This window comes from Vipera ursinii (genome assembly GCF_947247035.1).
Source record: "Vipera ursinii genome assembly, chromosome: Z".
Taxonomy (NCBI): domain Eukaryota; kingdom Metazoa; phylum Chordata; class Lepidosauria; order Squamata; family Viperidae; genus Vipera; species Vipera ursinii.
This window is the reverse complement of record NC_139517.1, coordinates 88,935,571-88,950,862: the sequence shown is the minus strand read 5'-3', so window position 1 is coordinate 88,950,862 and position 15,292 is coordinate 88,935,571. Positions and strand designations below refer to the sequence as shown.

General features: G+C 42.5%; 3 protein-coding genes across 3 annotated transcripts in view; all 3 read right to left on the bottom strand.

Moving 5' to 3' along the window:
- HOXA3 (homeobox A3) overlaps positions 1 to 13,395 on the bottom strand; it is a 40,581-nt gene extending 27,186 nt beyond the window's left edge. The window contains exon 1 of the mRNA XM_083378044.1: positions 13,355 to 13,395. The gene's annotated coding sequence lies outside the window, so the exon portion shown is untranslated. The remainder of the gene's footprint in view (positions 1 to 13,354) is intronic.
- On the bottom strand, positions 1,529 to 5,095 carry HOXA5 (homeobox A5). The gene is made up of 2 exons (XM_083378714.1): positions 4,413 to 5,095; positions 1,529 to 3,239 (listed from the first exon to the last, which is right to left on the bottom strand). The coding sequence occupies exons 1-2, from the start codon at positions 5,056 to 5,058 to the stop codon at positions 2,989 to 2,991; spliced, it is 897 nt and encodes a 298-aa protein (XP_083234840.1). The 5' UTR covers positions 5,059 to 5,095; the 3' UTR covers positions 1,529 to 2,988.
- On the bottom strand, positions 7,105 to 9,173 carry HOXA6 (homeobox A6; the record flags this gene model as incomplete). Its single annotated transcript, XM_083378045.1, has 2 exons — positions 7,105 to 7,364; positions 8,711 to 9,173. 2 exons carry the CDS (start codon positions 9,171 to 9,173, stop codon positions 7,105 to 7,107), a joined length of 723 nt encoding a protein of 240 aa, XP_083234171.1.
- Positions 13,396 to 15,292: the final 1,897 nt, after the last annotated feature.

The following is a 15,292-nucleotide window of genomic DNA, read 5'->3' as shown; positions in this document are numbered from 1 at the left end:
TTTCTTTCAGCCCTGGAAATTCAAAGACTTAGATCTAAATCCGGCCATAAAGTTTATTGCTATGCCATCACACTCTAGTGAGAAGTGTCTGTTTAAATAAAAAAAAGGATGTTGAAATAAACAGGCAGCTGGGGGCCTATCCCAACAATTGCCAGACAGTAAAACAGAGAAAGAGAACAGAGAGAAAAGAGAAAGATTGCTAGCTACCTAAATGGGCTAGTTTATTATGTCCTATAAATTTAGTCTTCAGTAATTCCCAGGATATAATGGTATGCAGAATCTGATCAATTTCCTCAACATTGGAAGCAAGTCTAGGTGGGAGCAGGAGAAAGATTTTAAAAAATGCTTGGAGTGGGCAATATGTAACACGTGCTGTGTATACCCTGTACAAATATTAAGACCGCAGAAAATACAACAACTTGTGTACAGCATACGAGGTGCAAGTGTGATTAATTCTGAAAGGCAGAGAAGACCCAAAGAATCCAGTATTTAAAATCAACTATAACATCTTTATTGTTATATGTAAATATTTCATCTCGATGAAAATATTCCAGACATGCCAATAACAATGGGGTTGTTGACTCTTCCAAAAGGTTTATAGGCAAAACCATGCCCCTCCCCCCAAATCTTTATTTTTAAATTGGCCTGCGGACTCTTCCACTCATAAATACAACTGATTAGAAACAAACAAACAAAAAAAATCTTCCTGGAGCAAAGGAAGTCATTATCATTTGCTTTAGCCAACATTATTAAAGTTAGACCTCAAATTCCACCTCTGCCAAAGATTCTTAATCTGCTTTTTTTTTTTTTTTGCTTTGGACTGTAATGTTTGATTCTGGATTAAGTTAACAGTAAAGTTTGTTACTCTTATATGTATCAGCTCAACTGCAGAAAAGTTTAAATTATATAGGATTTGGGGCAGATTGGCAAAACCATCCTGTCTTTAAAGCAGCACCTTGAAGAAATTATTGGACTATTTCAAAATACTGTAAGGTCCCAAAACAAGTAGTACGGCAAAACTAAAGCCGAGTTTTCTACTGTACAAACAAACTTAAGCAACTTGCGCACAGAACTTACCTTAAGCGCTTTTTTTCACTGAGTATGTGAGAACTTGGGGAGAGATACTTCTGTACCTAAACCCTGACAATTTGAATGACCAGGAGGCACACGTAGCCTGTAAGAGAGTCAAATGAAGTCCAGCGTCAGTGTGATTACATGTTATGTGGTATATAATGTTGGATGACAACTCCCCAGAACCATAAAACTTACTTTAATGGCACCACGTGACTTTTTATAGCCAGTGAGCCTATCTGTCTGTGCTATGGATGTTTTTACGATCTAATTCATAGACAAAACCCTATTCATTTGGCATCCAAATGTCATATAGCTGGAACTTGGGCTTATAAAGTTTACTGCTTTAGAACTTTTAAGGGAAGATACCAATGTGCTTTGCCTGTAAATCTACAGATCTTTAGTTACTCTTAGGAACTCAGAAGCCATTAACCATTCAAGCCCTGGGTTGGGTAAGTAGTGTTACATTTCTAGCAAAATTAATTGTAGCAAAGCTAAACAGAAATACATGTTTATTTGATTTGGTTTAAGACAATCTTTCCCTGAAATCTGTTAAAATTGCACAAGGAGAAGGAAAGTATAATTCATAGTAGATATGTGGAAGACTTTTAATTGCCCCACCAGTTAGCTTTCCTTAGCTGACTCTAGAAAGCTAAAGCAGGTTCTTAGAAATGAGGTTGAGGAAAGCAAATGCTTGTTTGTTTGTTTTTTGTTTGTTTGTTAAAAGAGTTAAGGTGGCATTTTATCTTCCTTCCCCCTAAAAATGACAGTTTTGGGTTTCTTATACAACTTTAAGCCCAGAAAGCGATATTTGCTCCAGTGTACACTTGCAATTGGGCTCAGGTTTTCCTCTCCAACTTAAGTCTCTAGACTAAATGCGGAACAAGTCTGTGTAGGGTACAGACCAGCTCCCCCTCAAAAGGCAAAAGACAGAGTTGAAAGAAAAGGGGGAGAAGATCTCTTATAAAAGAAAGTTTATTTTTTCCAGTCAGTTATTTTTCTTTAAAAAAAAATCCACATTTCTTTTTGGAAAAAAAAATCACATTTTTTTTTTGTTCAAACAGCCGGACTTTGACTCTATGTGTAATTTTGTCCACAAACAAAAGAAAAACAACAGCCCCCACCAACCCTTATACTTTTCCAAAGCTGCGCTTAATAAAAGCCATTTTAAGAGTTCGTGCAAAAAGTCATATACAAAGGCACAGCAAGGACACACTGTCTGGAATCACAGTTTTCGTCACAGATTCACTATTCACTACACGTTTGGACAAGTTCAGTTTGTTTTTCATTATTACCTCTACAACAGCCATTAATGACACAGGAATTAGGTAGTATTTTTTTTTTTCTGATTGGAAATCTTGACCACAGCTTGGAGTTATACATACACTGACACATTCAAACACGCATGCATGGTTAAAGCACAGCGAGGGCAACAACACAAAACACTGGGTTTAAACCAGACTGAGTGTGGGGTGCGAGAGGGAGGGAGAGGGGGGGGAAGAAGGGAGGAAAACCTTTCCTTTTTTTTCTTCTAGTGTTTGCTTAGGACTATTTTTTTTTCCTGTTTTTACAGTTACTTCAAGTAGCGCCACTTGCTTCATATAAATAAGTTAAAACATCTACAAAGCTATTCAAGACAAAGAAAAATGCACAGGGAAGCCAATCTACTGTAACACAGGGCCGCGCACTAGGGAGGCTCAATTAAACAGGCTCATGATTATTAAGATACATCAGCAGAGGGTTTGTACACCCTTCCAGGGAAGTTAAGCAAAGAGAAATTACTGACGCGCCCAGGCAGGGTCAGCGTTTATAGAATACTGTTGAATTTTGTGATGTTTTTTTTGTACTGGTATTGTTTCTCCCTCTCTGGGACAGGGGAGTGGGTGGGTGGCGGGAGAAGCAGGGCTGGCATTTCTCTTAAGGGCGAAAGGCTCCTCCTGCAGCTGCCATGCTCATACTCTTCAGCTTGTTATCCTTTTTCCATTTCATGCGCCTGTTTTGGAACCAGATCTTGATTTGTCTCTCTGAGAGGCAAAGAGCATGTGCTATTTCAATCCTCCTCCTGCGGGTCAGGTACCTATTGAAGTGAAACTCTTTCTCCAGCTCCAAGGTCTGGTAGCGGGTGTAAGCAGTCCGAGCCCTTTTCCCTTCGGGCCCCCCTATGTTGTCTGCAACAGGGGAAAAGAAAATAATAAGACTTTGGCAAAAGGGACACACCCTCCTCCCCCTTCATTTTGGCCCCTAGCTCTCCCTTCTCTCCCTCGGATTTATTTCTCTTGTGTCTTAGATTTGTGGAAAGAGTCAACAAGTTCCTTTTCTCTCGTCGTCGTCGTCGTCGTCGTCCTCCTCCTCCTCCACCGCTATCTCTCTCCCTTTCTATCTTCCCCCACAACCCGCAAGTAATTTCAACTTCAACCCCGGTGAAGTTTAAACAATCTCCGCTTTGACTTTCCTGATCCATTCAATTCCAGCCCGGAAGCTGGAGAGCAGGCGCGGTTCGCCTGCAGCCCGGTCTCTACTTGCGCGTAAGAGTCTCCCAGTTTTCTAAAGAACTTGCTTATCAGATAAAAGGAAAAGTAACAAGCAAGCCCTCTCAGCCTTGTTGTCCCAGACCCAGTCCACTTTTCATTCCAAACACACTCGATTTGCCAGTCAAGTCCTCTGGGCTGGAGAAGAAATGATCTCCAAGCCGACACGGAAGGACTGCAGAACTAGCATTTAATTCTTCCCTCTAGGCTCTCCTAAGTAAGTTTCCTCTACTTTTCTCCCAAAGAAATCTCACCCTCCTGCCTCCCCCCTCCCCCCCCCAAAAAAAACACCCACAGGCACGCAAAACTTCCCCAACTTCTTTTTTGATATAATTAGTAACGGTGTTTTCACTGGACAACAATCTTCGCCATAAATTACCGAAGCTGACACCAGGCACTATTCAAGCTGGTTCGCTCGCTCACTCCCACCATTTCCATTCAAGCGGCCAGTCCCGGAGACCTGGGAAGAGTCCTTAGGAGAGTTTGCCTCGCATTATCTCGATTTCCGTCCTCCACTGGCCTTCCCCTACGCTGCCCTTTCCAAGGGGAGGGTGAGGGTGGGAAGAGCTTGTGGCTTCTCAGGAGAGAGAGAGAGACACAGAGAGAGACCACCTGAACTGGCAGCTAGACCGACAGACACGGGGCGCCCGCGCGAGAGACAGACGTGGAAGGAGAAGGAACTTCCTGGTCCCCCCAGCTTCTCTTTGGCCAGTCTTGTGCCCCTCGGCTCCCCGGCCCCTCTCCACCCCCCCCCTCCGCCTCTAAGACCTGCGGCATTAGGTTACATATAAAGAAAACCGGGCATGCTTTTACCATGGCTTAGGTGGAGTTTTCTCATCCAGGGGTAGATCTGGGGCTGGGAAGCCTGTTGCGCTGTGTTTGGGTCATTCTGCTGGGCGATCGCCTGCTCGCTGTTGGCGGGAGGATCCTCCTGGGCGGCCGGCGACGTGCTAAGCCCTTCTCTGCCCAAGAGGCTGCTACTGGTGCTGGTGCTGGCGATGCCGCCGGCGCTGGCGGTGCCGCCGGACGTGGACGAAGTGCTGGTGGTCGAGTTAACGGCGGAGGTTTTCCCGCCACCATGATGAGCGTCGCCACTCAGAGGCGAGGCGGCCACGGCGACGCAAGGCAGAGACTCGGGCGGAGGCGAGTGAGCGGCCGCCGCCCGGTTGGTGTACCTGGCGTCGGGAGTAGCGGCGCTGGCGTTGGCGCTGGCGCTGGAGGGGTAACTGTCGCCGCGAGCCCTCTCTGTGGCCCCCCCTGGCGCAAAGTGGCTGGAAGCAGAGCGGGCGACGCTGAGGTCCATACCATTGTAGCCGTAACCGCCGTACCTGCCGGAATGCATGCTGGCCGATTCCCTGAATTGCTCGCTCACGGCACTCGGATCTCCATAATTATGTAACGGATACTCCGGGCCATTTGGATAGCGACCGCAAAATGAGTTTACAAAATAGGAGCTCATTTGTTGTTGTTGTTGGGGCTTGTTGGGGATTTTGTTGTTGTTGTTGGCTTTTTTTTTTAATCGGGGGGCCTTGATTTGTGGCTCTTTGCTTCGTTTTTTGGTGCGTCTGTAACACCCTTGCACAATTTATGATGAATTATGGAAATGACTGGGACAAGTACTTGGTTCCCTCCTACGTAGGCACCCAAATATGGGGTACGACTTCATATCACGTGCTTTTGTTGTCCAGTCGTAAATCCTGCCTGATGACCTCTAGAGGTAAACTCGCGTACTAAATGGCGGAGTTGGGTGGATGCTAGAGGGCTGGGGCGCGCGCCTGGCGCGCGAGCCCGTTGCCAGCTCCTGACTGTCAGTCGGCCTCTTGCGCCACCCTCTGGAGACTTGTTAGAGCTTCATCTTTCTCAGCCCGGGGCTGCTGCAAGGCTGAGGGTCGAATTGGGGTTAGAGCCCATTATAGCAAAATTATGACATCTCTCTTAGAACCCCATTATTAAGTACCAATTGTTAGGGGATATGGGTTTTAGATTAAAAAAAAAACAGCAAAAATGGGGGTGTTGGGCACATACACACACTATAGGATGCCTTGTGTGTGTGTGTGTGTTAAAGTAAACTAATTCAGTATAGATTTCTTTGGAAATTAGGTACCAAAATTAACAATTAAAAAACTGATTCAGAACATATAAGAAATAATGAATCTCTGTAACAATAGTAAATGCGCAGTAACTTCAAGAGGAAGGAGAAGTAGACGTATTTTAAATTCAGTGCTGATTTTAAATTTGTACTCAAAAGAAATCTCCTGCAGTATTTTTTTTTTAAAAAATAGAATTCTTTCATGGGCTTTTAAGAGACACAGAGAAAGGGAGAGAATTCAGGAACATTTGAAGGAAGGGCTTGCAAATTTTCTCCACCTCATTTTTTCTTCTCCATAAACATAAGCATAATGGTGTTATTTAGTTAGGATAATGTGATTTTTTAATTATTATTAAAATATAATATTCATGCTTCCATATTTACATGTACATAATGGCACCAATGCACTATACTATAATTTCATGCTACTACTAAATAAAGCCTTCACCTGTACTTTCTAGCACCCCAAGGGTATGAAATAGCTGCATTCTTATTTTAGATTTGGGGTGGAGCGTCTTCCCTAAATATTGTTTTCTTGAACATATCTACAACACCATGGTATTTAAATTTAAAACTAGGTCAATAGAGGAAGAAATGAAAATGCTTTGTGATCAATTATATTAAAATAACTGCATGGATCCTAGTAATCTGCTCGTCAAAGGAAGTCTAGGACTAATTGTTTTAAAAAGCCATAAACCTATGCTTTAGAAAAATAAAAGCATACAGCAGATAATCAGCAAAGTTTTGAATGATATTTCCCATCCCACCCATTATCTCTTTTGAAAATCCTGATTATATATTGGGAATTGTGCATGCATGTTAGCATTTTCTCTTCTTTCTTTCCTTAAAGTACATGAGGATGCCATGTGTAACATCATTCAAATAAAGTCTCAGTGAAATCAATATTATTACCAAACAAATAAATGGGTTCAGTTTGGAGATGAAAAAGGGTAGAACAGAGCGCAACTATTTGTTATGAGTTAACAGAAAAATATGCAGAAGCAGCTTCCTCTATCCCTTCTAGAATCCCTCTCTAGATCCAGGTGTGGTCCTTTTCAATGCGTAGAAGGACCATTAAATGATAGTTTTATACAAACACATTTTTTTCTTTAAAAAAAAAGAAATAAAGGTATTGCTCACGTCAGAAGCATTTAAGCACCAGATTCTACAGGGCGGAAATCTGAATATTACTAAGCTTTTCTACTGCCAATAATTCTACTGATACAGAAATTCGGTTTACTGAAAACATATATAGATATATAATAAATATGTATATGTTTTAATTAAGCCTTTGGAAATATCTGCATAACAACAACAACAAAAGAATAATAACCCAATGAATTTGTGTGTGAACTGGGAGGCATGGTAATGAAGGAAAAAGCCACTAATGGATGGTAGATTCTCTTCAGCATAATTTTACTCCCCTGATTTTTCCTCTGCTTTTTCTTCGCCAGGCTGGGTGGAATTGATCAATTTGTTTTCTTTTTTCCACTTCATTCGCCTGTTTTGAAACCAGATTTTAATCTGTCGTTCCGTAAGGCAAAGAGCGTTTGCAATCTCAATCCGACGCCTTCTGGTTAAATATCTGTTATAATGGAATTCCTTTTCTAACTCTAGCGTTTGGAATCTAGTGTAGGTTTGCCTGCCCCGTCTCCCATGCGGTCCATATACTGTACCTAAGGAAGCAAACATATATAACCTCGAATAAGCAGGAGCTCTACTCCTTGTTTACTTGTGCTTTCCTAACTTAAAGGACGAGCTCACACTCTGGTGCTCTCAGGAGCGGATATTTTGAAGTTATTTTTTAATTTTTAATTTAAATTTTGGGGTTTGGGGGGAGCAGAAGCATTCCTTTTTAATAACAAGAAGGAAGATTGTTTTCAACATGGCCATTCCCCTTAGATAATACATGAATAGGCCCTGGTGTAGGAGAGTTGCTTTTATGTTATTTTTTTATGTCCAGACTTGCAAGAGGATTTTTACTTAGTATATAACCAAATTGGAATATTTTTCAGTCACACTGATTTCCAAAGGAAGGTATTAGCAATCCTATTTGTTAATTCTTTCCCATTTTAAACAGGTGAAATTTGAAGATGTTTGTCTTGGCACCAGCACCTAAACAGATTTATTTGCAAGCCCCAATAAATTTAATAAAATCTATTTTGAAGCAAGTGTTGTTGTTTTTTAAAAGTAGAATAGAAATAGAACATTAAACCACAGTATGCTGCATTAAAGGAAGGTCATTGATGTTTCAATGAAAACAGCCTAAACTCTCCAAAAGCTTTTAATTTTAATGTTTCACTATTAAAATCTCCTTAGACTTTCTAATTCCTCTGGTAGAAGAACAAAGAATGACATTCTGATACATTGAAATGGGGTGGTGGTGGTGGCGGCCATTGATCAACTTTTCTTTCTTCCCACCCCCTTCACCCCATTAGATGATTTGTGTGCGCGCGCTTAGATATTACTAGAAACGTGCATTCAGTAGCTCATTCTTATACACTAATGAGTGGGTGAAGGGAGGGGGAAGAGAACTCTCACAAATATATGGAGCAGTTGTAACTCTTTCCCTTGTGTCACTCTTTGGCTCTGATGGAAAGAGACACTTCTCTGCTGACGGTGATGAAGATGATGATGATGATGGCGAGCAGTTCAGCAATAGTAGCCACCCAGTACTTTACAAGTTATTTCCTTTAAGATTTGCTTCCAGGTATGTGAGACTGCAATCAATGGCAGCCTTCATATGCTGACTTAGCCTTAGTTCAAAAGAATTTCATGTCAAGGTAGTTCTCACCCTGTCAGGTTGACAGAGAACTTGGGGAACAAAAAAAAAAAGAACCTCAGGTTATCCCCTGGGCTGTGAATCCTCCTCTACCCATTCTAGATAGTCTGAAGATGGCCCATCTGAAAAAGATCTTTCTCCCCAAGAAAGAGAGAGAGAGAGGGAATGGAAGCTCGCCCGGAATCATCATCACCTCTGAAGCCCACCTCCGTATTTATAGGGTTACCTTTTTTGACTTACCAGCAGATGAATTCATCCTTTGCATCCAAGGGTAAACAGGGCTGGTGTATTTCCGGTCACCGCTTTCCTCGTTTAGGATTTTGGCTGCCAAGTTTTCGGGCTTGTACTGCTGGTCAGAAGCAAAGCAGGGCAAGTAGTCCCCCGGGTTGCCGGCCCTTGGTTTGCCATGGCCGGAGGGCGAGGAGGCACCGCCCAGGTCCTTGTCCGAGTAGAAGCAAGAGGCTCCATAATCATAGGCTGCCCGGTTGCAGGCGATGACCGTGTTGGGGCTGGACTGTTGGAAGAAGCTAGAGGAGGAGTAGGGCTTCTCCTGCAGGCTGCCGGCCCCATAAGAAGCTGGGAAGTGCCTCAGAGCCTCGTAGCCAGCGGCTGGGTGATAGAGGGGGACCTGCCCCAGGAAGGAGGACTCTTGTCCATTCGACAAGCTTCCCGGGAAAGCGGGATTCACGAAATAGGAACTCATGGACGCTCCCCCAGATCCCGGACCTTGATTTGTTGTGTATTAGTACATCTGGCTATAACTATTAGTAGTCATGCGAGTGGTTTGTTTCTGGATGGCCGAGCGCCAAAAGCGACAGCAGCAAATCGCACCAGCTGACGGCGCAGCGACCAATGAGCGAGCGGCGGACGGCCTTCTCCCCTGGGATCCGCCGCTACAGAGCCAGCAAAGTTCCAAACAACCCCCACCCCTCACACACACACACACACACACACACACACACCGGCACAGACACCTCTGCCGCCCCCGACGCCGAGCCTGGCAGATGGTAACTGGCCACCGGTCGCTTTTCCTCAGTGCCAACACGGAGAACAGGGCTGAGGGGAGGAATTGCCCTCGGGTAACCCCCGGGGAGGAAATGGGTGCTCGTCAGTCTGTACAGGTCGAGCGGGGTTATTCCCACCCAAATGAATGAATGACGCCAGGGAGACACTCCCAGCAACGAGAGGATGACTCCTTACATACAGCAAAGAGGCAACCCCGAAAACTAATCTTGCAAAAATCGTAATCTATCCAGGGGGAAGGTTCTCTTCCCTCCCCCTCCCCCCCCCGCGGCCCCCGTTCATTCAGTCTCTTGCCGGGAGCTTAGGGGACTGTGCCCCAGCCCCGCCGCAGAGACGAAAAGCAAAAAAAAAAAAAAAAACCCCGCGTGGTTTAGAGACGGTGTCTAAGAAACGCTTAAAAGTGGGAACTTGACCACCCTCTCCAAAAAGGGAGAATCTGCTGGTTTAAAAACAAACTGGCGAACAGGAGGTTCGGTCTCACTTGAACCGTTTCCTTTCATGCCCGAGTCAAAAGCAATGAAACGAGGGTGCCCAAAGCATATGGAATATTTTCCAGCAGACGTAATGGGCAACTGAAATTGCAACCGATTTTCATGATTTCACTTCCCTGTTTCTAATGAAACGTGCTTGGGAGAGTGTATGCGTGCATCAACATCCTCGAGAATGGCTAAAAAAAAACAACAACAACCCTTCTGTTCAAGATGATCCAGATAATATAATGCAGTTAATTTAATTCTCAGCTCTGAAACGGACAGGAAACGGTGATTCTCCAACACAATTGTTGTTGCTGCAGCTTTTTATTTGTTGTCAGTGGGGGTATTCAAAGGAAACTTCTCTGAGGATGTTAGCTGAGGCTTTGAAGAGAGGAAATTATTCCAATAAAATTTTCCCCCTGTTGTTAGTCTTTTAACTCCCCAAATGAAATCTTTGTAACTTCAGTCTGTTGTTATAATGAATCTCACAGGAAGGTGGGGAATAATTAAGTCACCCCATCTTAAGAAAGAAGACCAATAAACCAAATTAGAAAGGAGAGAAAGAGAAAGAAAGAAAGAAAAAAAGAATGTCAGCAGATATACACTTTGAAATCTGCAAACTTGACAGTAATTTCAAAATACAATGGGAAAATATTTATGCCTGAAGTTACAAAACCATTAATGGAATGAGAAACCTGGAAAGCAAGGAGAACTTTCACAAGGAGGTTGGCAACTTGTGAAGTGATTTCTGTCGAATCATTCCAGTCTTACTTCCTAGGAAATATGAATAAGATTAAAGCCACGTATCTTGTGCCAATTGTTTCTCTGTCCTTTCTCAGGTGTTCTATTTCCTAAATAGCTACTTCGTTGGCTTGAAAACCACAAGGCCATTGGCCAATTGGCTATTTTTTAAATTTCCTGACTCCAATTAGTGTACCTCTAAAACAGCAGTAAGTTAAAATAGCTGCTGTCACCACCACGACCATTCCCTTGTAGTTACCAGCTCTTTTGGTCCTTAACGGAAGTTTCAGAAACCCTTCCAACAATGGATTTTTTCCACCCGCTAAATCAAGATCGATAAATGTAAATTTGGGGATGATTTAGAAAATAGTCTCCAAAATGGGGAATAGTCATTACTGTATCAAAAATGAATTTTTTAAAAAATATTTTACAATACAAGAAAGTGAGAGAAGGAAATGAGAGACACACAAAGAGAATAATGACTTATATGTAGTAATCTTCACCAAAATATTCTATAAATGGAGTATATTTGTTAAATTGAACATAGCTAGATATTGGTTCATTTTTCATTAGTCAATTGCCAACTTGTACAATGTGCAAAAATATAAATAGCTAGGAAAGATGTAATTATTTGTAAATTTAATGCAACAAACGGAAATTTTCCTGAACTTTTACATCCACAGCAAGCATAATTCTAAATAGAAGGGATAAAATCTACGCATCATTACTGAACACCAACTAGAGCACATTTAAAAAGAAAAAGAAAGGGCCGTGGTCCAGGAAATGAAACTGTACTAAGAGTACACTTTCCCCTTCCTTTCACCTAGACATTTGGAGACACACATCTGTTAAACAGAAGTTTTGCCAAAGACTGCACCTTCCCAGAGGAATCCAGACACATTCTCTGAGACAGTTTCTTAATGAAGCAAGGTAAACAACTTGGCTGGGCCCTTAAAAAGCAGACGGCAAAGCAGGTCAGATTTCAGAACTCTTTCAAATAACAACCTCCATTGATTTAAAACGTGTGACTACCATTTTAACAATGAGGGGCTCCCATTAACCCTCTCCCCCCCCTCCTTTCATTCAATCCAAGCCATAAGTCAAACAAAGTTGGAACATAGGTGCGGGGGAGGGGGGGAAGTAAGGAAGGAGAGAGGGCGGTAGCTCTATTTAAGTTTTAAAAACTCCTTTTCTGTGAAGGTACAAACTCACTATCAAATTCTTATGTTCACGGAGAAGCAAGATTTAGCTAACAGATCAAATCCGAACAGAAATCTCAATCCGAGCCATTGTTTAGATGGGACGTGTATTACCGTAGTAACCCTCGGGATAAAGTCAGCATCTCTAGGCTGTCCTGCTAGAGTTAGCATAATCATATTTTCAGGGGTTCCTCGGCCTTCCCCTGCGTACATTTAAATTTCAAAAAGTGTCTGGGAAAGGAGAACACCATCTCCGCGTGTGTATATGCTCCACAACGATAGGCAACTCATTCAGTCGTGATTTATTCATCGTCTTTCTCTTAATTATTTATGTACCTGGTGGCTGCCCCCAACCCTCTCAGCGGCTAGTACCTTTAAAGGCCACACAGTGGCAGTACTGAGTAAACTTCTCGCCGATAAATAATCCGACATTTACTGCAGCTGTAGTCAAGAGGATACTGCAATGTAATGTACACGTAATTCGTTATCAACTCGGAGAATGGATGGGGGGGGAGGGTGTTGAAAACCTATTTTTCCTAATATTTAAGAAAATCGCTAATCATCCTCAACGGCGGGGATCAATACAAGAACAGAAACATATTTCAGTCGAACAGTCAGAAATATTTTCCACTGTACAACCTCGATTTGGGTGAACCATGCACAATTGCTGCTATGAAAATATTGCACACAGTTCTCACATTTTACCAGCTATTCCAGTTATTAAGAGAACTTACATGTTTCCCCCCCCCCAATAAACAATGACCTAAAAGATTCCTTGAAGCATTTAATCCCACTCACCACCACCCCTCATTAATGACAACATAAAACAACAACAACAACAACAACAACAAAAATGTTCGGGTTCTTAAAACGCTGTCATGTGTTTCTGCCTCTCAACCATGCACATAAGCAACACCATAATACTGCGTTCAGGTCTTGCCTCTAAAGGCATCGCCGGAATTGATCGCCATCTACAATTCTAAACACGTGAGGACCCGCCTCCGTCCACCAATTTACTTCCATTTCTCACACACAACTCAAAATAAACACAACCTCTTAATATTTTCCACCGCAAATTAAATCTTTGCAAGGACCGAAGCAGCCCTCATAGGTTTGACACCTTCTGGGTTTTTCAAACCTGCCTTTCTACGAATGAAGCCGTTCGCCAGAGGTTTCTGGAAACCCACCACGCTTTCCAAAGGAACCCTTTTTAACGCAGCCAATGGAACAGTAACAGTGTCAGGATGATGACACTCGGAGCCCGACGCTGATTTGTATGCGCTAGCTAGGCAAACTCCCGGAAGCTCCGGGTTGCATTGGTTCATTCTCAAGCTTTGGCAAATCGACCTTTTCTCGAGAAAAGAGAGGCTTAAGCCATCTCTCCAGGCTGCTTCATGTAACTAACTGGGTCTGCTTGCTCAACGCTCTCTCTTCTCAACGTTTCTCACCTTGTAGGTCCTGGCTACTTTGACAGCTGCCGCTTTTCCTGCTGTGGAGACGAATGGCCTTCCTTTTGGTGCCAGAAGAAGCAGGAAATTAGCCAAGTTGTGAGTTGAAAATCTGCCACCCAGAGCTCTGAATCCAAGATGCCACACCTTCCGGCAAAGGAGGTGGAAAAGGCCATTCCAGACCTGCGTTCGAGGCGACTGCCCGATGATCTCCATCCACTCGACTCCCTTTTGACTTACAAAGAACATATGAAAACCCGGGTGGGTGGTTGAAAGGGGTGGGTGGGGGTGGGGCTGAAAAGGCAGAGAGATCCGAAGCAGGACAGAGCAGAGCAAAAGAATGCAGCTCTATTCTTGCCAGGGAAATTATAAAAAAGTTCATGTTCACGATTACCACCCACATGACCGTCGACAACCAATGGAGAAACCGAATCACTCGTAAAGTTGTATTGCAAAGTTGTAAATTTTCATAAACAACAACGGATTTATGGCCTTTTCCCCATCACTAAGAAAGAGGCAGGACTTAGAAAGGCGCCATTTTACCAGAGAGACGGTCCTAGATTTTTAAAGGACCCACCATTTGGACAAAAAAACCCAAACCGTTCTCCGCTTTATGCATTGAAATTATGCTAAATACATTCAGAGGCAGATAAAGTATCAGGCGTTGGCCCTCTTTCCACTCCTACGAATTTTATCCTTTTCCTCCTTCCTTAAAATTTCTATCTGAAAGCATCCGCTTTGCTTCAGGTTTTTTTTTTTAATGGGGGTGGATAATGGAGTAAAAAAACAGAAATGAGGATAATAGTTCAGAAATATTTGAAGATACACAAGGGAAGAGAAGCTGTGTTTCTGTTACTTCTGTCTTCTGCCCCATATTTAGCATATTCGGATCTCTGATCTGAGAATATCCATGTTGACAATTGTATCCTATGCATAATGCGTAGGCAGGAAAGATGCATACCAGCCTTACATTGGGAATTAGGATTATGTGATGAAGCTGGAACGAAGACATAATCCTAATTCCACTGAAGCCAAAGTCATGGAGCCACTTTAGATGCCAAAGGAGAAAACAGGGTCTATTTATCACTGTTGGTTCCAATGGAAGAAGCTGCATATGAAAGTCATCAGGATTGGGCCCACAGAGCCACGCAACTTTCTACCTCCCTGATATTCTCCCATCTTGGTGAATTACTCTGCAAATGAATTTGTAATGCTGTTTTCTTCCAGGTAACAGGTGTAGTGAGGGCACCATCCTCATTTCTTCAAGATAATGATTTATTTGCTCAGATGTCTTATATTTCATTGCGTGAATACTAAACAGTAGGGCATATGTGCAAAAATATATTCTCTGCTTGTAAAGAAATGCAATGCACTGTCATCAAGCATTTTTATTTCTGTATAACATGAAACACTTGGGTGATACACAAAAGCAAACTTCAAAGATAATTCATACATATACATACATACACACACGCTTCCCTGCCCCTTTTGATTTTAATATGAAATACCTCAAAGTTCACAGTGAACAGAGCAGAAAAAAACACATTCGTGACATACAAGTTATGAATAAAGATTAGCCAAACTTTAATGGTGCAATTTATTTATACAGAAGTTTTTTTAATGTAATCATGCTACAAAGTTACCCAGTTTAGTATAGATTTTTCCAGTTTATGATGGAGTTCAAGGCAGAAGAAACAGGCAACATTTCCAATGCACAAGTTCTCTGAAATGTAGGAAAGTTGCAGCCTTTTGTTCTGAGCAAGTATAGAGTGAGGGAACAAACTGATGAAAGAGTAGGGGATGGTTGTTTAAATTCACTAAACTATTTTTTTCAAATGCATAAAGCACATTTAATGGACAAATTTCAAACGAAAACACTGAATCAGCCTTCAGGACCACAATATGAAAGGAAAGATGAGGCAGATTTTACAATGGACA

Coding starts and splice junctions, on each gene's coding strand:
- HOXA5 (XM_083378714.1), bottom strand. CDS start 5,058: ATGAGCTCCTATTTTGTAAACTCATTTTGCGGTCGCTATCCAAATGGC. Junction 3,240..4,412: donor AAAACTCCACCTAAGCCATG/GTAAAAGCATGC, acceptor CCCCTGTTGCAG/ACAACATAGGGGGGCCCGAA.